The sequence below is a fragment of the Chamaea fasciata genome, unplaced genomic scaffold, assembly GCF_029207755.1.
Source record: "Chamaea fasciata isolate MVZ Bird 193981 ecotype frontalis unplaced genomic scaffold, bChaFas1.0.hap1 SCAF_635, whole genome shotgun sequence".
NCBI lineage: Eukaryota > Metazoa > Chordata > Aves > Passeriformes > Sylviidae > Chamaea > Chamaea fasciata.
The window spans coordinates 24,247-45,210 of record NW_027094720.1 but is presented as its reverse complement, the minus strand read 5'-3'; the positions used below and the strand labels follow the sequence as shown (position 1 = coordinate 45,210).

Genomic DNA, 20,964 nt, shown 5'->3' with positions numbered 1-20,964 from the left:
GGTAGCCCACCCGGTAAGGACCCCCGGCCCCCCCCAGACCCCCCCGGGACCCCCCAAAACCCTCCATCCCCCCCCCCGGCGGTACCCGCGGATGCTCCAGCCCCGGGAGGGGGGGGGGGATGGGGGGGGGGGGCTCCGTTCGGCCGGAGCGGGGCCCGTCCCCACCCGGAGCCTCTGGGAGCGACCCCTCCCCACACCCAGGGACCCCCCCCCCCCGCCCCAATTCCTTCCGACCCCCAGCCCCCCCAAAATCCGCGCTGTCCCCACCCCCCGCTTCCCTTCCCAGGGATGCTCCAGCCCGGGGAGGGGGGGGGGGAGGGGCCCAGGCGTCCGGGAGAGGAGGGGGAGACCCCAGCGCGGTCCTCCCCCACCCTGAGCACCCCCAGTGACCCCCCCCAAACCCCCCCGGCCCCCCCAGGACCCCCCCGGCCCCCCCAACCCGCCCGGTAGCTCCATTGGGGAGGGGGAGGAACCGGCCGGGTTTGGAGGGGGGGGAGGGGAGGGAAGAGGGGCCCGAGCGTGCGGGGGTCTGACCCCCCCCCAAAAAAACACCCCCCGGACCCCCCCAAACCCCCCCCGGGACCCCCCGAGGATGCTCCAGGCGTGGGGGAGGGGGGGGCAGGATCAGGGTTTAGGGCATTGACCCCCCCCCCCCCGTGGGCTCCCCCAAATCCCCCCCGAGCCCCCCCAGAGCTCACGGGGGGCGGGGGGTGACAGGGGGTGTCACCTGTGTCCCCCCCCGGAGGTGTCATCTGACCCCCCCCGCGAGCCCGGGGCTGACGCAAGGGGGTCCCTGGGGCACCTCCCCCCCCCCGAGGGAGGGGGGGTCATTAACGAGGCGCTGTTAATGAGGGGGGGGGGGGTTCATTAGCCACGCTGTTAATTGGCCCCTCGGAGGGGTGGGGGGAGCAGCAGCACACCTGTGTCCTGGTGGGGGTCACATGAAAAGGAGGGGGGGATGTCATTTGAGGGGGGGGTCTCATGACGCCCCCTCCCCACCCACAGCGGCCCCCCCGGCGGGGCGGGGGGGGGCCATGGAGCACCGGCGCCGGTAACGCCGGGCCGGGCACCGAGAGGAGCGAGAGCGGCCAGGTGAGGCCCCGCCCCCGGCACACCTGGACGGGACGGGGGAGAGGGGAACGGGGGGGCTGGGGGGGGCCCTGCTCTGGGTGTAGGGTGGGGGGAGACCCCAAAAAGGCGGGGGGGGGGCTTAGGAAGTGTTGGGGGGTGCCCTATAATGGGGGAGTGCCCTATAATTAATTGTGGGAGGGGTCCCTGCCCTTCCTATGGGGTCATGTTGGGGGGTCCTGGTCCCCCTTTATTGGGGGTGTCCTATAATGGGGGGGGGTCCCTGCCCTTTCCATGGGGTCAGGCTGGGGATCCTGGTCCCCCTTTAATGGGGGGCTGCCCTATAATGGGAGAGTGTCCTACAATTGGGGGGTGCCAAGGGGTCCTTGCCCCTTCTATGGGGTCCCTGCCCCATATGGGGTCATGCTGGGGGTCCTGGTGCCCATTTAATGGGGGTGTCCTATAATGGGGGGGTCCCTGTCCCTTCTATGGGGTCATGCTGGGGGTCTGGGGGTCCTGGCCCACCTTTATTGGGGGGTGCCCTATAATGGGGGGAGTCCCTGTCCCTTCTATGGGGTCATGCTGGGGGTCGTGGTCCCCTTTTATTGGGGGGGGTCCCTGCCCTTTCTATGGGGTCATGCTGGGGGTCTGGGGGTCCTGTCCCCCCTTTATTTGGGGCGGTGCTGAGGAGGGGAGGGGGGGGTCCTGCCTTTGCATTCGTGCTCAGGCTGGGGACGGCGACCCCCTCAGCACCCCATATGGGGCCGGGAGGGGGGGACGGGGACGGGACCTGGGGGCCGCACCCCCTCCCCACTTCCCTGACCCCCCCCTCCTCCCCTCCACCCCACAGGACCCCCGCCCACCCATGGCCCCCCCTCCCCTCTCCCTCCTCGTCCCTCCGGTAGGCCGGGCAGCGCGGGGGGGGCCGCCGGGCCCGCTGACCTTCGCGGCCGTGGCCACCATCGCCCTGCTGTCGGTGGCCGCGGGCCCCGCTCGGGCCTGCCCGGCCGTTTGCCGCTGCTCCGGCGGCCGCGTTTACTGCAACGACCGCGGCCTGACGGCCGTGCCCGAGGGGCTCCCGCCCGGCGCCACCACCCTGTTCCTGCAGAACAACCGCATCGGCGACGCGGGGATCCCGGCGCGCCTGGGCCGGCTGCCGGCGCTGCGGGTGCTTTACCTGTACGCCAACGCCCTGGAGCAGCTGCCGGCTCACCTGCCGCCGGCCCTGCGCGAGCTGCACCTGCAGGAGAACAACGTGCGCGGCTTGTGCCGCCGGGCGCTGGCCCGGGCGCCGCTGCTCGAGCGGCTTCACCTGGACGACAACTCGGTGTCGGCGGCCGGCATCGAGGAGGACGCGTTCGCCGAGAACCGCCGGCTGCGCCTCCTCTTCCTCTCCCGCAACCACCTGAGCAGCGTCCCCGCGGGGCTGCCGCCGGCGCTGGAGGAGCTGCGGCTGGACGACAACCGCATCCACACCATCCCGCTGCGGGCCTTCGAGGGGCTGCCGGCGCTGCGGCGCCTGGTGCTGGACGGGAACCTGCTGGCCAACCAGCGCATGGCCGACGACACCTTCAGCCGCCTGGGCAACCTCAGCGAGCTGTCGCTGGGGCGGAACGCGTTGGCGGCGCCGCCGGCCAACCTGCCCCGGGCTCGGCTCCGTCGCCTGTCGCTGGCCGCCAACGCCATCAGCCACGTGCCCGCCGGAGCGCTGGCCAGGATGAGGGCGCTGGAGAGGCTGGACCTGTCGGACAACAACCTGACCACGCTGCCCCGAGGGCTTTTCGACGACCTGGGCAGCCTGAGCCACCTGGGGCTGCGCAACAACCCGTGGTTCTGCGGCTGTAACCTGGCCTGGCTGCGGGACTGGCTGCGGCGCCGGGCGCCGCCGCGCCTGGAGGTGCGGGGTTTGCTGTGCCAGGCGCCCGCCAGGCTGCGGGGGCTGCCGGTCAACGAGCTGCGCGGGGAGATGGACGCCTGCGACAGCCCGGCCCCGGGGGCCGCGGGCCCCGCGACGTCGCCGGTGTCCCCCCCGGCCGTGGTGGTGGCGGCGGCGTCGCCCGGAGCCGCGGCCACGCCGGGGTTGTGGGTGCAGGCGGCTCCCGGCGGGGCTCTGAGGGTGCGGTGGCCCCCGGCCCCTCCCGGGGCGTCGCTGAGGCTGAGCTGGCTGCGGCCCGGGGGGGGAGCCGTGACCGAGACCTTGGTGCGGGGGGAGCGCGGCGAGTACGTGGTGCGGGCGCTGCAGCCCCGAGCTCCGTACCGGGTTTGTCTGGCGGCTTTGGAACCTCCGGCCGCTCCCCCGCTCTGCGCACAAGCCCGGGCCGGGGCCGGGGAGCCCCCCCAGGCCGGTTCTCCCGGTGCTCCGGCCGGAGATGTCCCCCCGGCTCTGCCCCCGGCCGCGGCTTTGGGGGCGGCGGCGGCGGCGGCGGCCGGGGTGGTGCTGGGGGTGCTGGGGGGCTGGTGGAGGAGGAGGAGGAGGAGGAGGAGGAGGATGATGGGTCTGGGGGGGCCGGCGTTGCAGCCCCCCAAAGGGGGCGGGGGGCGGCTGGCGCTGAGGCCGCTGAGGACCCCCGAGGAGGGCGGGATCCGCACCGTGTACCCCCCCCCGCCGCCCCCCCTGCCCCCCCCCGCAGTTCGGGGGTACCGGGGGGGGCAGGTACCCCATGGGGGGGGAGGAGGAGGTGGGGGGTCCTGATGGGGGCGGCCTGGGACACCCCCCGGCGCGTTTTCGGGGAGCCCGTGCCGGGGTTGTGGCTCCGAGGACATTTCGGGGGGAGTCTTTTAGGGGCATTTGGGGGTTTTTTAAGGGTTGTTTTTTTTTTTTTTTCGGCACCGCGGCTTTTTTGGGGCGGGGGGGGAGGGGGTAAAACCGGCGGATTTGGTGCAGGAATGGGATTTTTGGGGGGGGGGAACCCCCTGGGGACCTCCGGGAGGACCCCGACAGAGCCTGCGGGGTGGGCGTGGGGGTGACCCAGGGGTCGGGGTGGTTTCCCCCTCCCCCCACGCGCCCTCGGGTCGGGTCTGTGCCCCCCCCTTCCCCTCCCCCCACCCCCCCCTGCGAGGTGCCTTCACCCCTCCCCCCGCCCCTGCCGTTGGATTTGGGGAGAAAAGGACCAAAATCAGGAGAAAAACCGACCCAAGAGGGCCGAGGGGTCTCGCCCCCTCCCCCCCAATAAACCCAGCGGCTCCTTTTCCTGCCGGCGCCTCTTTCCCGTGGGACTGGGGGGGGCCGGGGGGCGGGAATTCGGGGTGGGGGGTGTGATGTGACATCGGGGGGTCGCAGGGGACGGGTGGGGGCGTCCCTGGAGGTCCCGGGGGTGGGGACACAGGGACCCCTCGGAGTGGGAGGGTTGGAGGGGGGGACACTGGGGCTGGGGGTGGGGGAGGTCACAGCAGGGCCCTGTCAAGGTCACGCGTGTGTCACTCGACACCTCCATTCCCCCAAAGGGACCTGCTGGATTCACCCCCGGGACTCGGGCGAGGGTCCCCCGTGCAAGCCACGCCCCCTAGTGTAAACCACGCCCCTTTAATACAAGTCACGCCTCTCATTAGCAAGCCCCGCCCTTGGGTGCCCTCCCAGCCAGACCTCCGCGCCGCCAGGGGGCGCGCCCCATCCCCAGCTCCCCGCTCCTCCCAGCCCGGCCTCTGTGATTAGCGCCGCTCGCAGCCAATGGGAAAAGCGGAAAATTCCAGAATTCCCTGCGGAACCCAACCAATCAGCGCTCAGCGCCGGCAGATCCCACCAATGGCAGCGCGCGGGGGCGGCCCATGCGGCCGGCTTCCGCCGGGGGCGGGTCCGGAATGGGGCGGGCGCCTCTCCCCTCGCCAGCCAATGGAAAGGCGGGAAGGCGGGGAGGCGGCCAATGGGAGCGCGCGCGGGGGCGGGCGGGCGGGGCGCGTGGCCAATGGGGCGCAGGGGGCGTGGCCGCGGGGTTCTAGCAGCTTCCAGAGGGCGGCGCGGGAGCGGCGGGAGCGGAGCCGCGGCCATGGCGGAGGTGGCGGGGGGGGCACCGGACGGGGCCCGGGGGGGGCACCGAGGGGCCGGAGGGGTCCCGGGGACCGGCGGAGGGGCTCGGGGGGCGGATGTCGGGGTTGCGGCCCGGGCTGGGCGGGTTTAGGGGGAGCCTGAGGGGGATCGGGGGTCCCTGCCGGGGTCGGGGGGCTCTGAGGGGGTCGGGGGGCCCTGAGGGAATCGGGGGCCATGAGGGGATCGGGGGAGTCTGAGGGGATCGGGGGAGTCTGAGGGGATCGGGGGGCCCTGAGGGGGTCGGGGGCCCTGAGGGAATCGGGGGCTCTGAGGGGATCGTGGGAGTCTGAGGGGATCGGGGGGCCCTGAGGGAATCGGGGGCCATGAGGGGATCGGGGGAGTCTGAGGGGGTCGGGGGTCTCTGAGGGGATCGGGGGAGTCTGAGGGGATCGGGGGGCTCTGAGGGGATCGGGAGGGCCCTGAGGGAATCGGGGGCTCTGAGGGGATCGGGGGGTCTGTGGGGGTCGGGGGCCCATGAGGGGATGGCGGGGCTCTGAGGGGGTCGGGGGGCTCTGAGGGGATCGGGGGGGTCTGTGGGGGGTCGGGGGCCCATGAGGGGATGGCGGGGCTCTGAGGGGGTCGGGGGGCTCTGAGGGGATCGGGGGGTCTGTGGGGGTCGGGGGTCTCTGAGGGGGCTCAGGGCGGTCTGGCCTTGGCCGGGGGTCCCTGAGGGATCCCGGGGGGGGTTCGGGCTCTCCGGTGAGCGCCTCCTTCCTCACGTTCTTCCTCTTCTTCCTCCTCTTTCTCTCTGCCTCTCCTTGGTCTTCCCCTCTCTCGTCTTCATCCCTCCGGCCTCGCTCACGCCTCTCCTCCCTCGCCCCCTCTTGTTGCTCTTCTCCCGCTTCCTGCCGCTTGCCCTCCCGTGCCTCTTCATCCTCCTCGTCTTCCTCGCGCCTTCGTCATTCTCGTTTTCCTGACACTTTCACTCTTCTGGCACCTTCATCTTCATCCTCCTCGCACCTTCATCCTCTTCATCTTCCTCGCCCCTTGCTGCTCCCGGGTTTTCGCTGTTCTCCCTTCTTCCCCTCCTTCCTCTCCAATTCTCTTCCTCTTCATCCTCCTCCCTTCCCGATCCCGTCCCTCCTCTTCCGCTCATCTTCATCCTCTTCATCCTCCTCCTCTCCCCTTGCTGCTCCCGGTTTTTCGCTGTTCTCCCTCCTTTACTTTCTCCCCTTTTCCCTCTTCCTCCTCTCCTTCGTCCTCCTCTGTTCCCGTTCCCTTCCGTCCTCTTCCTCTCACCTTCATCCTCTTCGTCCTCCTCATCTTCCTCATCCTCTCCATCTTCCTCACCCCTTGCTGCTCCTGGCTTTTTGCTGTTCTCCCTCCTTTCCCTCTTTCCAATCCTCCTCACCTTCATTCTCCTCCTCTGCTTCGTCTTCCTCCCTTCCCGTTCCCGTGCCTCCTCTTCCTCTCACCTTCATCCTCCTCATCTTCCTCACCCCTTGCCGCTCCTGGCTTTTCGCTGCTCTCCCTCCTTTCCCTTCGCCCCTTTTCCTTCTTCCTCCTCTCCTTCATCCTCCTCCGTTCCCGCACCTGCTCTTCCTCTCACCTTCATCCTCATCTTCCTCACCCCTTGCTGCTCCCGGCCCTTGGCTCTTCTCCCCTTTTCCCTCCTTCCCCTCCAATTCTCTTCTCCTTCATCCTCCCCCCTTCCCATTCCCATGCCTCCCCTTGTCCTCTCCTTCCTCCTCCTTCCTCCTCCTCGCCGTGTGTCCCGCTGCCGGGGGCAGGCTCAGGAGCTGAAGGAGCGGGGGAACCGGGCTCTGGCGGCGGGGGACGTGGGGGCGGCCGTGGGTCACTACTCGGCCGCCATCTCCCGGGACCCCGACAACCACGTGCTGTTCAGCAACCGTTCGGCCGCCTACGCGCGCCTGGGCGACTACGGGCGAGCGCTGGCCGACGCCTGCCGCACGCTGGAGCTGCGCCCCGACTGGGCCAAGGTGGGCGCCGGGGGGCTTTGGGGGGTGATCTGAGCGGTTTGTGGGGTTACGGAGGGGATGGCATAGGGGGGTGGTCCTGAGGGGGTTTGTACGTTTCCTGTGGGGTCGTGGAGGGGAGTTGGGGTGTTCTTGGGGGGTTTATGGGGTTACGGGTGGATGGGGCGGGGGGCTGATCTTGGAGGTCTGTACAGTTTCTGTGGGGTCATGGAGGGGATGGGGTGGGGGGTCGTCTGAGGGGGTCTTTGGGGTCACGGAGGGGACAGGATTTGGGGCTGACCTTGGGGGGTTTGTACAGCCCCCGTTGAGTCATTTACGGGCTGGGCAGGGGGTTGGTTTTGTGGGGATTGGGCAGCTGCCCATGGGGTTGTGGAGGGGGCAGGATTGGGGCTGGTTTTGGGGGGTTTGTGGGGTTACAGAGGGGATGGCATAGGGGGGTGATCTTGGGGGTCTGTACAGCTCCCCACTGAGTCATTTAGGGGCAGGACTGGGGCTGATTTTGGGGGGGTTATGGGGTGGGGGCCGACCTGGGGGTTTGTGGGGTCATGGAGGGGATGGGGCAAGGCGCTGATCCCAGGGTCCCCCAGAGGGTCAGGGTGAGGGACTGACCACAGAGGGTCACTCTGGGGGTCCCAGGCCCCCCCGAGGCCTGGGAGGGTGTGAGCCCTGTCCCCCCTGTCCCCCCAGGGCTACTCGAGGAAGGCGGCAGCCCTGGAGTTCCTGCAGCGCCTGGAGGAGGCCAAGGCCACCTACGAGGAGGGGCTGGCCCGGGACCCCGGCAATGAGCAGCTCCTGCAGGGCCTGCGGGGCGTGGAGGCCAGGCTGGCGGGTAGGGGGGGGTCCCGGGGGGGGGTTTGGGGGGTCCCACGGGGATCTGGGGGCTTCCAAGGCAGTTTGGGGGGCTCCCAGGGGGGTTTGGTGGCTCCCAGGGGGATTTGGGGGACTCCCAGCGGGGTTTGGGGGGCTCCCAGCGAAGTTTTGGTGGCTCCCAGGGGGGTTTGGGGGGCTCCAGGGGGATTTGGGGGGCTCCAGGGGGATCTGGGGGGTTCCCAGGGGGGTTTGGGGGGCTGCAGGGGCTGTGGGGCGCCCCCCGGACAGCTTTGAAGCGTCCCTAAAACCTTTCAAGCAGCCGGAGAATTTTGGGGTCCCTTTAAGGGAGAGCGAGGCAGTTTTGGGGTGCTCAGGACAGAACTTTGGGGGTCCCCTGGGGTGTTTTGGGGGTCCCTGACCTGTCCTGGCCCCGTTGCAGAGCGGAAGCTGCTGAACCCCTTCAGCGCCCCCGACCTGCTGGCGCGGCTGGAGGCCGACCCCCGCACCCGGGGGCTGCTGGGGGACCCCGAGTACCGGCGGCTGCTGGAGACCCTGCGCAGCGACCCCGGGCAGCTGGGGGCGTCAGTGCCGGGCCTGGGGGGCTCGGGGAGGGTTTGGGGGGCTGGGAACCTCTTTTTGGGGGGGTGGGAACCTCCTTCTGGGGGGCTGGGAACCCCTTTGGGGGGCTCGGGGGGCCTGGGAACGGGTTTTGGGAGGTTTTGAGGGGGCTGGGAAGGGGTTTTGGGGGGCTGGGAACCCCTTTGGGGGGGCTCTGGGGCTGGGAAGGGGATTTGGGGGACTAGGAACCCCATTTTGGGGGCCTGGGAACGAACTTGGGAGGGCTGGGAACCTCTTTTGGGGGGCTTGACGGGGCTGGGAAGGAGTTTTGGGGGGCTGGGAAGTGGTTTTGGGGTGCAGCCCCTCGGGGGGGCATTTTGGGATGGGAATTTTGGGGTGCAGCCCCTCGGGGGGGCATTTTGGGATGGGAATTTTGGGGTGCAGCCCCTCGGGGGGGTATTTTGAGGTGAGGAATTTCGAGGTGCAGCCCCCCCTGACCCCCCCGATCTCCCCCCAGGAAGCTGCAGGACCCGCGGGTGATGACCACGCTGAGCGTGCTGCTGGGCGTGGAGCTGAGCGGGGCTGAGGAAGAGGAGGAGGCGCCTTCCCCGCCCCCCCCGCCCCCCCCCAGCCCCCTCCCAGCCCCCCCCAGCTGAGGAGCTCCCCCAGAACAAGCAGGAGGTGAGGGGGGGGAACCCCAAAAATTGATTGGGGGACGGCCCCGCACACCTGAGGGGAGAGTTTGGGGTTGGGGGGAGTTGTGCGGGTTGAGGGGGATTTGGGGGTGTTCAGGGGGATTTGGGGGTGTTGAGGGGAATTTGGGAGGGCTGTGGGGAATATGGGGGGGCTGTGGGGCAGGTTTTGGGGTGCTGGATGAGGAGGAGGTGGGATCTGAGGAGGATCCCAGCCAGGTTTTGGGGTGAGGTGACAGTTTCGGGGTGATCTCCTCCCTCTCAGGCACAGCAGGAGGAGCTGGGTCATGGTGGGAGGGCCTAAAGTTTGGGGTGTCTTTTAGCCGATTTTGGGGTCCCCCCTTCAGATTAAGCAGCAGAAGGAGCTGAGTCATGGCGTGAGGGTCCGGGTGTGAATTTTGGGGTGACTTTAGCCGGTTTTGGGGTTCCCCTGCTCAGGCACAGAAGGAGAAGGAGCTGGGTCATAGTGTGAGGATGTGAATATGAATTTTGGGGTGATTCGAGCCGTTTTTGTGGTTCCCCTGCTCAGGCACAGAAGGAGAAGGAGCTGGGTAATGGTGGGAGGATGTGAGTGTGAATTTTGGGGTGATTCCAGCCGGTTTTGGGGTCCCCCCACAGGCACAGAAGGAGAAGGAGCTGGGCAATGCCGCCTACAAGCGCAAGGAATTCCCGGCGGCGCTGGAGCACTACACCCGCGCCGAGCAGCTGGACCCCACCAACATGACCTACGTCACCAACCAAGCAGGTTTGTCACCCTAAAACTCCCCCAGGGAACCCCAAAAAACCCCCTCAGGACCCCCCCAAATTTCTCCTCTTTCCTTTTCCCAGCCGTGTACTTCGAGACGGGCGAGTACGAGCGGTGCCGGGCGCTGTGCGAGCGCGCCATCGAGGTGGGCCGGGAGAACCGGGAGGATTACAGGCAGATTGCCAAGTGAGTTTGGTGGGGAGGGGGTGGTTTTGGAGCATCTTGGGGGGGTTTCTGCTGCCCCCCCTAAACCGTCCCTGTCCCCCTGAAATCGTCCTCGTCGCCGCCAGGGCGTACGCGCGGATCGGGAACTCGTATTTCCGCGAGGAGCGCTACAAGGACGCCGTGCACTTCTACAACAAATCCCTGGCCGAGCACCGCACGCCCGACGTGCTCAAGAAGTGCCAGCAGGTGACAACGGGGGACACCTGGGGGTGACCCCCACCTCCCTACGCCTGCAGCCCCCCCCTCCCTGAACCCCCAAAATCCCTGCTGCAGGCTGAGAAGATCCTGAAGGAGCAGGAGCGCTTGGCCTACATCGACCCCGACCTGGCGCTGGAGGAGAAGAACAAAGGCAACGAGTGCTTCCAGCGAGGTGGGGGTTTGGGGGGGCCCTGAGGGGGTTTGGGGGGGCCCTGAGGGGTTTGGGGGGGCCCTGAGAGTGAGGAGGGCTGTGTTCCAGGGGATTACCCCCAGGCCATGAAGCACTACAGCGAGGCCATCCGGCGCAACCCGCACGAGGCGCGGCTCTACAGCAACCGAGCCGCCTGCTACACCAAACTGCTCGAGTTCCCCCTGGCCCTCAAGGTCTGCGGGGGGGTCCTGGGGGGGGTTTGAGGGGTCCTGAAGGTCTTGGGGGTTGATTTGGGGTTGGTTTGACAGCTGGGGAGGGGGCTTGGGGTTGGTTTGGGGGTCCTGGGGTGGATTGAGGGGTGGAAGAAGATCCTGAGGGTTGGTTTGGGGGGGTCTGGATTCGGGGGGGTTTGGGAATGGTTTGGGGGTCCTGGGGTGTTGTTTGGGGACAGAGGGACGGGGTGCGGGTTTTGGGGGTCAAAGGGCACTTGGGGGTCGGTTTGGGGGCACAGAGGAAGTGCTGGGGGTGCTCTGGGGGGCGCAGGGGCCGGTTTGGGGGTCCTGGGCCCCTCCTGAGCCTCTTTTTCCCCACAGGACTGTGAGGAGTGTATCCGGCTGGAGCCCACCTTCAGTGAGTGGGGGACACCTGGGGACAGGCGGGGACAGGCCCTGCCCTTCCTCTGCTGTGCCCTCATCATCCTCACCCGCCTCCTCCTCTGCCCTTCCCCGTGTCCCCTCTTGTCCCTGTGTTCTCTCTTGTCCCTGTGTCGCTCCACCTGTCCTGGTGTCCCCACCTGGGCTGGAACCCCTGAACCTGTGTATCCCCGTGTGTCCCTGTGTCCCCCGTGTCCCCCCCGTGTCCCCAGTCAAGGGCTACACGCGGAAGGCGGCGGCGCTCGAGGCCATGCGCGACTACACCAAGGCCATGGAGGTTTATCAGCGCGCCCTGGACCTCGACCCCTCCTGCAAGGTGACCCCCCCGGGACCCCCCTGGGACCCCACACACCCCTGGGACCACCCGTGTCCTCCAGGAGGCCACGGAGGGGCAGCAGCTCTGCCTGGGGGTGCAGCCCCCCCTGGGACCCCCCTGTGATCCCTCCTAATCCCTGTGCCCCCCTGAGACCCCCTGATCCCTGGGACCTCTCCTAAGCTCTGGGAGCCCTGCGGGGGCAGCAGCGCTCGGAGCCCCCCTGACCCCAGTGACCCCCCCTGTGACCCCCCATGCCCTGTGTGACCCCCGTGCCCCCCCGTGCCCCCCCAGGAGGCCGCCGAGGGGCAGCGGCGGTGCCTGCGGGGGCAGCAGCAGCGCTCGGAGCCCCCCGAGGAGCTGCGGCGCCGGGCCCTGGCCGACCCCGAGGTGCAGCAGATCATGGGCGACCCGGCCATGCGCCTCATCCTGGAGCAGATGCAGAAAGACCCCCAGGCCCTGAGCGAGTGAGTGCCCTGAGGGGTCACCAAGGGGTCCCCAAGGTCCTTGGCGGTGTCACCGAGGGTCCCTGAGGGTCTGGGGGGGTCACTCAGGGTCCCCGAGTGTCCCCAGGGTGGGCTGGCAGGGTGGCATTGCCCAGCTGGGGCAGCTCAGTGAGCGCCCACCAGGTCACCCAGAGCCCCCCAGGGTGTCCCCAACTGTCCCCCAGGTGTCCCTGCATGTCGCCAGGGTGTCCCAGCCTGTCCCCATCCCGGGGTCCCCCCCTGATCCCCCATCTCCCCCCCAGGCACCTCAAGAACCCCCTGATTGCCCAGAAGATCCAGAAGCTGATGGACGTGGGGCTGATCGCCATCCGGTGACCCCCGACCCCCCCCTGGGGCCCCCCCGGGGACACCCCCCGCCCCTCAGGGGGGGTCTGGGGGCGCTGCCCCTCCCCCCCCTCCACCTCCTGTCGGTTTTGGGGCGCTGCCCCCCCAATAAAGAGCGGAGCAGTGACCCGGCGTGGGGACAGAGGGGGGCCAGGGGGAGAATTGGGGGGCTTGGAGGGGTCAGGAGGAGAACTGGGGGGATTGGGGGGGTCAGGAGGGGCTTTGGGGACATTTTTGGGGGGTGATTTGGGGGCCAGGAGGGTCTCTTGGGGTCCCATTGCCTGACGCAGGGATGGGGTGGGACCCCCGTGTATGGGATTGGGGGGGTCTGAGCCCCCTCCCACAAGGATTTGGGGGGTCCAAACTCCTCCCATAAGAATCTGGGGGGTCTCCAAGCCCCTCCCCCGAGTCACCCCACAACCACCGAGGTCCCTTTGAGCACCAGGAGCGTGTTGAGCTTTTTGGGGTGACACTGGGGGGACATTGGGGGTGATATTGGGGGTGACAGTGGGTGACACTGAGGTGACATTGGAGGCGACACTGGAGGGACGCGGGTGGCACCGGGGTCACATTGGGGGTGACATTGGGGTGACACTGAGGGGGTGACACTGAGGTGACAGCGATGTTGGGCGGGGGGGGGGCTCTCAGGGGTCGTACCCCCCCTCCATGAGGCGCCGCAGCTCCAGGGGGTCCCGGGGGAGCCCCCCCAGCGCCAGGTACCCCCCCAGGAACTGGTGCAGGGCCCGGGGGGGCGCCGAGAGCACCTGCAGCCCCAGGGTGACGTCACCGCTGAGCCACAGCCGCACCTGGGGGGACACGGGGGTCAGACCCCCCCAAAATACACTGCGGGGGTATCAGAGCCCCCCTGAGCCCCCCGTGCCCCCCAAAATACACTGCGGGGATTCCCTGAGCCCCCCAGTCCTTCCCAGTGCAGTCCCAAATCCCGCCCCAGCCCATTCCCAGTCCCTCCCAGTGCCTCCCAGTCCATCCCCAGTGCTCCCAGCTGACCTGCTGGCTGTCCCAGTTGACGTCCCACTGCCGCAGGTCGCTGTAGCTCCAGCTCCGGGTGACGGCGCCGCTGCCGAGCTGGAGCCGGAGCAGCCGCGAGGGGCCCACGGCCAGAACCTCATCACAGCCCGCCCCCTGGAACCTGGGACCCCAAAAACAGAGCTGGGGGACCCCAAAAACCCCCGTGAGAGCCCCCTGGGACCCCAAAAACAGAGCTGGGGGACCCCAAAAACCCCCCTGAGAGCCCCCTGGGACCCCAAAAACAGAGCTGGGGGACCCCTGGAACCTGGGACCCCAAAAACAGAGCTGGGGGACCCCAAAAACCTCTTGGGGGACCCCAAAAACCACCTGAGAGCTCCCCAGAAAGAGGTGAGAGCCCCTGGAACCTGTGGGACCCCCCCCAAAACACAGCCGGGACCCCCCCAAAACCACCTGAGAGCCCCTGGAAACAGCTGGGACCCCCCCAAAACACAGCTGGGACCCCCAAAACACCACGGGGACCCCCCCCAAAACCACCTGAGAGCCCCTGGAAACAGCTGGGACCCCCCCCAAAACACAGCTGGGACCCCCAAAACACCACGGGGACCCCCCCCAAAACCACCTGAGAGCCCCTGGAAACAGCTGGGACCCCCCAAAACACAGCGGGGACCCCCCAAAACACAGTGGGGACACTCCCAGCACACCGGGGATCCCCCTCCCAGTGCCCCCCAATTCCCCCCAGTGTCCCCCCAGTACCTGACCACAAAGTGTCCCAGCCCGAAGCCGGCCAGGCCCCTCCAGGTCTCCACGAAGCGCAGCCGGGCCTGGGGGGGGCTCAGGGGCCCCTCCCGGAGCAAAACCTGCAGCAGCCGCTGGGCGAACTGGGGGGGAAGGGGTTAAAATTGGGGGAGGGGGTTAAAATGTGAGGAGGGGGCTCTTTGGGAGGGGTTAAATGTGAGTGGGGGTCTCTGCGGGGGGGGGTCCCGGTACCTGTTTGGCCTTGACCCGGCGCTGGAATCGGGGGGGCAACAACCGCCGCGGGTCCAGGGGAGGCCGGGCGGGGGTCCCGGGGGGGTCCGGCCGCATCCCCAGGACCCCCAGGACCCCCCGAATCTCCGCTGGGGACCCCCCCCCGCCCCCCCCGCGAGGCGGCGCCGATGCCGCAGAACCAGCGGGCGAATTGGGGGGCCTGGGGGGGAGGGGGGGGGGACACACCCCAAAATTTCCATCCGATCAACACCCCCCCCCCCCCCAAAAAAAACAAATCCCCCGGGAAATCCCGAGCTCACTGAGAGCCCCCCCCCCCCAAAAAAAAAAATCGGACAGAAAAAAGTCCCAAATCCTTCAAATCCCCCTGAAAACCCCTCAAATCCCCCCAAGAATCCCCCCAGGAGCCCTCGAGCTCCTTCAAGCCCCACTCCCCAAAAAAAAAGCTCCCAGGACCCCCAAATTCTCCCCAGACCCCCCCCTCCCCCAAATCCCTGAGAACCACCCCAAAAAAACCCCAAAAACTTCACACACCCCCCTCCTCACCAAAAGCCCCCCCCAGGACCCTCAAATCCCTCCCAATTATCATTTCCCCTCCACCCCCAAACCCCTGGGAGCCCCCCAGAACCCCCCAAAACCCCCGGGACCACCCCAGGGACCCTGCCAGGACCCCCCAAAACCCCCGGGACCCCCTTGAACCCCCCCCAGGACCTCCCCCGGGACCCCCAGGACCCCCCCAAAACCCCCGGGACCCCCCCGGGACCCCCCCGGGACCCCCACCCACATCACGGCACCGCAGGAGGGTCTCGCTCGTCCCCACTCGGAGTTTGAGGCCGAATTTCTGCGCCCCCAAATCCACCTCGGGGGTCACCTCACAGCCTGGGGATGGGGGGGGGGAAAAAGGGGGTTCGGGGGGGTCCCGAGGGGGATTTGGGGTGTCCCAGGGGGGTCTAGGAGGGATTTGTGGGTCCTGGGAAACCCAAGAGGGGGAATTTGGGGTGTCCTAGAGGGGATTTGGGGGCCCTGGGGTGGTCCCGAGGGGGGGGGGAATTTGGGGGTCCCCAAAGGGTTCTGGAGGGGATTTGGGGGTGCTGGGGCAATCTCGGGATGATTTTTGGGGGTCCCCGGGGCGTTTTGGGGGGTCTCAGGGTGGTTTTGGGGGGTCTCAGGGTGGTTTTGGGGGGTCCCCAGGAGGTTTTGGGGAGTCCCCGGGGTGTCCCCAGTAGATTTTGGGGGGTCTCAGGGTGGTTTTGGGGGGTCTCAGGGTGGTTTTGGGGGGTCCCCAGGAGGTTTTGGGGAGTCGCCGGGGGGTCCCCAGTAGATTTTGGGGGGTCTCAGGGTGGTTTCGGGGGGTCCCCGGGGGGTTTTGGGGTCTCACCACGGAGGTCCAGCTGTTGGTGGGGGCCCCCTGTGCCTGGGGGGGTCCAGAGTGACAACGACGACCCCGAGAGCAGAGCCCGGGTGGGGCGGGACCCCCGGAACGGCCACGGGGACGGCCTGGGGGGGGGGGGAACACCCCGAATTTGGGGAGGGGGGAGGTCAAAGGTGACCCCAAAACACCCACGGGGGGGACCCCGAATCTGGGGGTCGTGGGTCGGGGGTACCTGTGGATCTCCAGCTCCTCCTCCAGCTCAGGGGAGGCTCCGGGCTCCTCCTGGGGACCCCCCCAAAAACCATCGGTGACCCCCAGTGCCCCCCAAGTGACCCCAGACCCCCAATTCCCCCCTCCCAGTGCCCCCCAGTGCCCCCCAATCCCATCCCAGTGCCCCCCAGTGCTCCCCAGTGCCCCCCAATCCCCTCCCAGTGCCCCCCAGTGCCCCCCAGTGCCCCCCAATCCCATCCCAGTGCCCCCCAGTGCCCCCAGTCTCACCGCCAGGCCGGGGGTCCCGCCGCCCCCCAGGCTCAGCTCCAGTTTGTCCAGGGCCGTGTCCAGGTCCTGGGGCTCCTGGGGGGGCTCAGGGGGGTCCCCCCACTCTTCCCCCTCGATCTGATACTGGGGGTCCAGGATGGGATTTTTCAGGTACAGGGGGAATTTTGGGGGCTCCCAGGTGACCCGGGGTGGGTTTTGGGGAGTCCTAGGTGACCCAGGACAGGATATGGGGGGTCCCAGGTGACCCGGGGCAGGTTTCGGGGGCTCCCAGGTGACCCAGGGAGGGTTTTGGGGGCTCCCAGGTGACCCGGGGTGGGTTTTGGGGAGTCCCAGGTGACCCAGGACAGGATATGGGGGGTCCCAGATGACCCGGGGCAGGTTTCGGGGTGTCCCAGGTGACCCAGGGAGGGTTTTGGGGGGTCCCAGGTGACCCGGGGTGGGTTTTGGGGGTTCCCAGGTGACCCGGGGTGGGTTTCGGGGTGTCCCAGGTGACCCGGGGCAGGTTTCGGGGTGTCCCAGGTGACCCGGGGCAGGTTTCGGGGTGTCCCAGATGACCCGGGACAGGTTTCGGGGTGTCCCAGGTGACCCGGGGCGGGTTTCGGGGTGTCCCAGATGACCCGGGACAGGTTTCGGGGTGTCCCAGGTGACCCGGGGTGGGTTTCGGGGTGTCCCAGATGACCCGGGACAGGTTTCAGGGTGTCCCAGGTGACCCGGGGTGGGTTTTGGGGTGCCCCAGGTGACCCGGGGCGGGTTTCGGGGTGTCCCAGGTGACCCTGGGAAGGTTTTGGGGTGTCCCAGGTGACCCGGGGTGGGTTTTGGGGGCTCCCAGGTGACCCGGGGCAGGTTTCGGGGTGTCCCAGGTGACCCGGGGTGGGTTTTGGGGGTGTCCCAGGTGACCCGGGGCGGGTTTTGGGGTGTCCCAGGTGACCCGGGGCAGGTTTCGGGGTGCCCCAGGTGACCCTGGGAAGGTTTTGGGGTGTCCCAGGTGACCCGGGGCAGGTTTCGGGGTGTCCAGGTGACCTGGGGCGGGTTTCGGGGTGTCCCAGGTGACCCTGGGAAGGTTTTGGGGTGTCCCAGGTGACCCGGGGTGGGTTTCGGGGTGTCCCAGGTGACCCGGGGCAGGTTTCGGGGTGCCCCAGGTGACCCGGGGCGGGTTTCGGGGTGTCCCAGGTGTTTTTTGGGGTACCTGGAGGGCGGCGAAGAGCACCCCCTGCTCCTCGGTGCACTCGATCTCCTCGGCCAGCAGCTCCCCCCGCGCCTGCTGCTGCAGCAGCGCCACCCGCCGGCCGTCCTGGGGGGACCGGGGGGCATCTGGGGGGGCCCTCGACCCCCAAAAATCCACCCCAAGGACCCCCCAGACCCCTCCCAGGGACCCCCAAACCACACCCGGGCGGTCCCAGGGGGGATCTGGGACTTCTTGGGGTGTTGGGGGAGTAACAGGAGGGTTTGGGGGTCCCTGGGGGAGATTTGGGGGGACACCTGGATGGATTTTGGGGTCCCTGGGCAGATTTTGGAGTCCTGGGGGGGATCTGGGGTACCTGGGGGGTGGATTTTGGGGTCCCAGGGGCAGATTTTGGGGTCCCTGGGGGGATTTTGGGGTCCCAGGGGAGGATTTTGGGGTCCGTGGGGTGGATTTTGGGGTCCCTGGAGGGGATGTGGGGTACCTGTGGGTCCAGCCCCATGGCGCACGGGTACATGGGGGGATTTTGGGGTCCCAGGGGAGGATTTTGGGGTCCGTGGGGTGGATTTTGGGGTCCCAGGGGAGGATTTTGGGGTCCCTGGGGGGATTTTGGGGTCCCAGGGGAGGATTTTGGGGTCCGTGGGGTGGATTTTGGGGTACCTGTGGGTCCAGCCCCATGGCACATGGGTACCTGGGGGGATTTTGGGGTCCCTGGGGGGATTTTGGGGTCCCTGGGGAGGATTTTGGGGTCCGTGGGGTGGATTTTGGGGTCCCTGGAGGGGATGTGGGGTACCTGTGGGTCCAGCCCCATGGCGCACGGGTACTTGAAGCGCAGCAGCAGCTCCTCATCCTCGGCCACGCCCTGTTCCATCAGCGACCGCCCCACGTCCAACCACCTGTGAGGGGCGGAGCCTGAGCTCGGCCACGCCCTGGCCACACCCGGACACCAAGCCCCGCCCCCAAACCCAAACCACGCCACAAACTCCAGCCGAGCCCAGAGGACACACCCTGTCAAGCTCCACCCACCCAGACTCCACCCAAACAAGCCCCGCCCCCAGATGGACCCCACCCATACGGACCACACCCCCACAAGCCCCGCCCCTCGGGCACCGCCCCTCACCTTGCGTGCAGCCCCGCCCACCGCCGCAGGGCGTTCCCAGGGGGGCTCCGGGGGGGTCCCGGGGGGTCGCGCCCTCCAAATTTGGGGCTCAGGAGGGGGCGGAGCATCTCGGGGGGCAGCGCGGGGGGCGGGGCTTCGTCTGGGGGCGGGGATAAAGGGATGTGGGGGAGGGGCAGGCACGGGGGGGGGGGTCCGGAGACCCCTCCCCTGCCCCTCCCCCTTTACCTGCCCGCGGTCTCAGGTGTGTCACGTCCAGGTCGGGGGGGGCCGGGGGGGGGGGCGCGCCCCTCCCCCCGCTCCGGCCGCAGCAGCGAAAGTTCCTCGGGGTGTCGGACCCCTGGGAGACCCCAGACCCAAATTAGCCCAGAGACCCCCCGGGGATCACTGCGGGACCCCCCGGGACCCCAAATTACCCCCAGACCCCAGATGACGCCCCCAGACCCCGCAATGACCCCCAAATGAAGTCCCCAGACCCATCAAACAGCCCGCAGTGAAGCCCCCAGACCCACCGAGCATCCCGCAGACCCCCAATGAAGCCCCCAGACCCCCCAGTGAAACCCCCAGACCCCCAATGAAGCCCCCAGACCCCCCAGTGAAACCCCCAGACCCCCCAGTGATGCCCCCAGACCCACCGAGCAGCCCTCAGACCACCCAATGACGCCCCCAGACCCCCCAATGACTCCCCCAGACCCCCCAATGACGCCCCCAGACCCCCCAGTGATGCCCCCAGACCCCAATGATGCCCCCAGACCCACCGAGCAGCCCGCAGACCCCCCAGTGACGCCCCCAGACCCCCCAATGCTGCCCCCAGACCCCCCAATGACGCCCCCAGACCCCCCAATGACTCCCCCAGACCCCCCAGTGACGCCCCAGACCCACCGAGCAGCCCGCAGGCCGCGGCCGCCGCCCTGCCGGGGGTCCCGGCGAAGTTGAGGCGCAGCCTGAGGACCCCCCCGGCCGGGAGGCGCAGGCGCAGGGGGCGGTGCCGGGGGGTGAAGCGCAGCCGGGACCCCCCCCCGACCCCCAGCGCGTCCAGGGTGGGCGCGGGGTCCAACAGCCACCGCCGCTGCTGCTCCCACCACACGGCGTGGTCGCCCCAGGCCCGGGGGTCCCCTGCGGGCACCGCGGGGTTTGGGGGGGCTGGGGGGGGCTTGGGGGGGTCTTTAATGGGGTTTGGGGGGTCTTGGAGGGCCTGGAGCGGGTTTAGAGGGGGGGGTAAAGGGGGTGGGGGGGTCTTTAATGGGGTTTGGGGGGGCGCTCTGTGGGGCTGGGGGATGCCCCAGAGCATCCGTGAGGGGCCGCGGTGGGTCTGGGGGCTCCTGGGGGGCTCCAGGGGTCCCCCCCCCCCGCACCCCCAAAGCACATCCGGGGGGCTCGGGGGAAGGGGGGGGGCACTGCGGAGCTATTTCTAGCCCGCGGGCTCTTATCAGCCCGGCCAGGGGGAGCCCGGGGGGGGGAGGGAAATGGGGGGGGGGGGCCGGGACCCCCTGATAAGGCCGCCCCTCCCCCCCCAAACACACCAACCCCCCCCCAGTGATCGCTGAGTGACACCGGGGGGGGGACAATTGTCCCCAGGGTCCTTCCCGGGGGGGGAGGGGTGGGGGCTGTGGGTCAGGGCTCTCTATGGGTCACTCCGGCCATAGGTCAGTGCCGTGGGTCAGTGCTGTGGGTCAGTGCCATGGGTCAGGGCAGTCTTGGGTCAGTTCTGTGGGTCAGTTCTCTCCATGGGTCAGTTCTCTTCATGGGTCAGGGCTCTCTGTGGGTCAGGGCTATCTGTGGGTCAGTTCTCTCTATGGGTCAGGGCTCTCTATGGGTCAGTTCTCTCTATGGGTCAGGGCTCTCTGTGGGTCAGGGCAGTCTATGGGTCAGTTCTGTGGGTCAGGGCTCTCCATGGGTCAGGGCTCTCTATGGGTCAGTTCTCTCTATGGGTCAGTTCTCTCCATGGGTCAGGGCTCTCCATGGGTCAGGGCTCTCTAAGGGTCAGGGCTTTCCATGGGTCAGGGCTCTCTAAGGGTCAGTTCTCTCCATGGGTCAGGGCTCTCTAAGGGTCAGGGCTCTCCATGGGTCAGGGCTCTCCATGGGTCAGGGCTCTCTATGGGTCAGTTCTCTCTATGGGTCAGTTCTCTCCATGGGTCAGGGCTCTCCATGGGTCAGGGCTCTCTGTGGGTCAGGGCTCTCTATGGGTCAGTTCTCTCTATGGGTCAGGGCTCTCTGTGGGTCAGGGCTATCTGTGGGGCAGTTCTCTCTATGGGTCAGGGCTCTCTGTGGGTCAGTTCTCTCCATGGGTCAGGGCTCTCCATGGGTCAGGGCTCTCTAAGGGTCAGTTCTCTCCATGGGTCAGGGCCCTCTATGGGTCAGGGCAGTCCATGGGTCAGTTCTGTGGGTCAGGGCTCTCGGTGGGTCACTCACCGCAGCTCTCCGCGATCCGCCGCACCAGGCCCCCGACGTGCAGGTCCCCGGTGACACAGAGGGTGAGGACGCGGGGCTGGCCCTGCCCCACATCCTGCCCCACATCCTCCTGCCCCACATCATCTCCCCCCTCCAGCTCCACGCGCAGCTCGAAGGAGCCGTCGATGTCCTCCCCGCTGGCCGTTTTCAGCCCCGCCATCGCTGTCC

At 68.5% G+C, this 20,964-nt stretch overlaps 3 protein-coding genes and 1 long non-coding RNA gene across 4 annotated transcripts; 2 read left to right on the top strand and 2 right to left on the bottom strand.

Annotated features, from left to right (window-relative positions):
* The first annotated feature begins 981 nt into the window (after window positions 1-981).
* LOC136305772 (leucine-rich repeat transmembrane protein FLRT1-like) lies at window positions 982-3,760 on the top strand. The gene is made up of 2 exons (XM_066209092.1): window positions 982-1,092; window positions 1,919-3,760. The coding sequence occupies exons 1-2, from the start codon at window positions 982-984 to the stop codon at window positions 3,758-3,760; spliced, it is 1,953 nt and encodes a 650-aa protein (XP_066065189.1).
* Window positions 3,761-4,987: 1,227 nt separating this feature from the next.
* STIP1 (stress induced phosphoprotein 1) lies at window positions 4,988-12,331 on the top strand. Its single transcript, XM_066209087.1, is given in 15 exon segments — window positions 4,988-5,060; window positions 6,823-7,032; window positions 7,717-7,858; window positions 8,279-8,420; window positions 8,915-9,028; window positions 9,030-9,078; window positions 9,708-9,834; window positions 9,918-10,020; window positions 10,125-10,245; window positions 10,333-10,429; window positions 10,517-10,641; window positions 11,002-11,038; window positions 11,274-11,377; window positions 11,669-11,841; window positions 12,123-12,331. Coding segments are annotated over 15 exon segments (1,626 nt in total). The 5' UTR covers window positions 4,988-5,051; the 3' UTR covers window positions 12,196-12,331.
* A 904-nt stretch (window positions 12,332-13,235) lies between these two features.
* Window positions 13,236-18,630, bottom strand: LOC136305766 (fermitin family homolog 3-like). Its single transcript, XM_066209086.1, has 11 exons — window positions 18,574-18,630; window positions 18,349-18,487; window positions 18,022-18,124; window positions 17,235-17,339; window positions 16,049-16,171; window positions 15,783-15,832; window positions 15,557-15,675; window positions 14,963-15,057; window positions 14,182-14,380; window positions 13,948-14,072; window positions 13,236-13,354 (listed from the first exon to the last, which is right to left on the bottom strand). The coding sequence occupies exons 2-11, from the start codon at window positions 18,453-18,455 to the stop codon at window positions 13,334-13,336; spliced, it is 1,047 nt and encodes a 348-aa protein (XP_066065183.1). The 5' UTR covers window positions 18,456-18,487; window positions 18,574-18,630; the 3' UTR covers window positions 13,236-13,333.
* Window positions 18,631-18,632: 2 nt separating this feature from the next.
* LOC136305767 (uncharacterized) lies at window positions 18,633-20,945 on the bottom strand. The gene is made up of 3 exons (XR_010725411.1): window positions 20,758-20,945; window positions 19,228-19,461; window positions 18,633-18,685 (listed from the first exon to the last, which is right to left on the bottom strand). It is a non-coding gene; the product is annotated as an uncharacterized lncRNA (long non-coding RNA).
* Window positions 20,946-20,964: the final 19 nt, after the last annotated feature.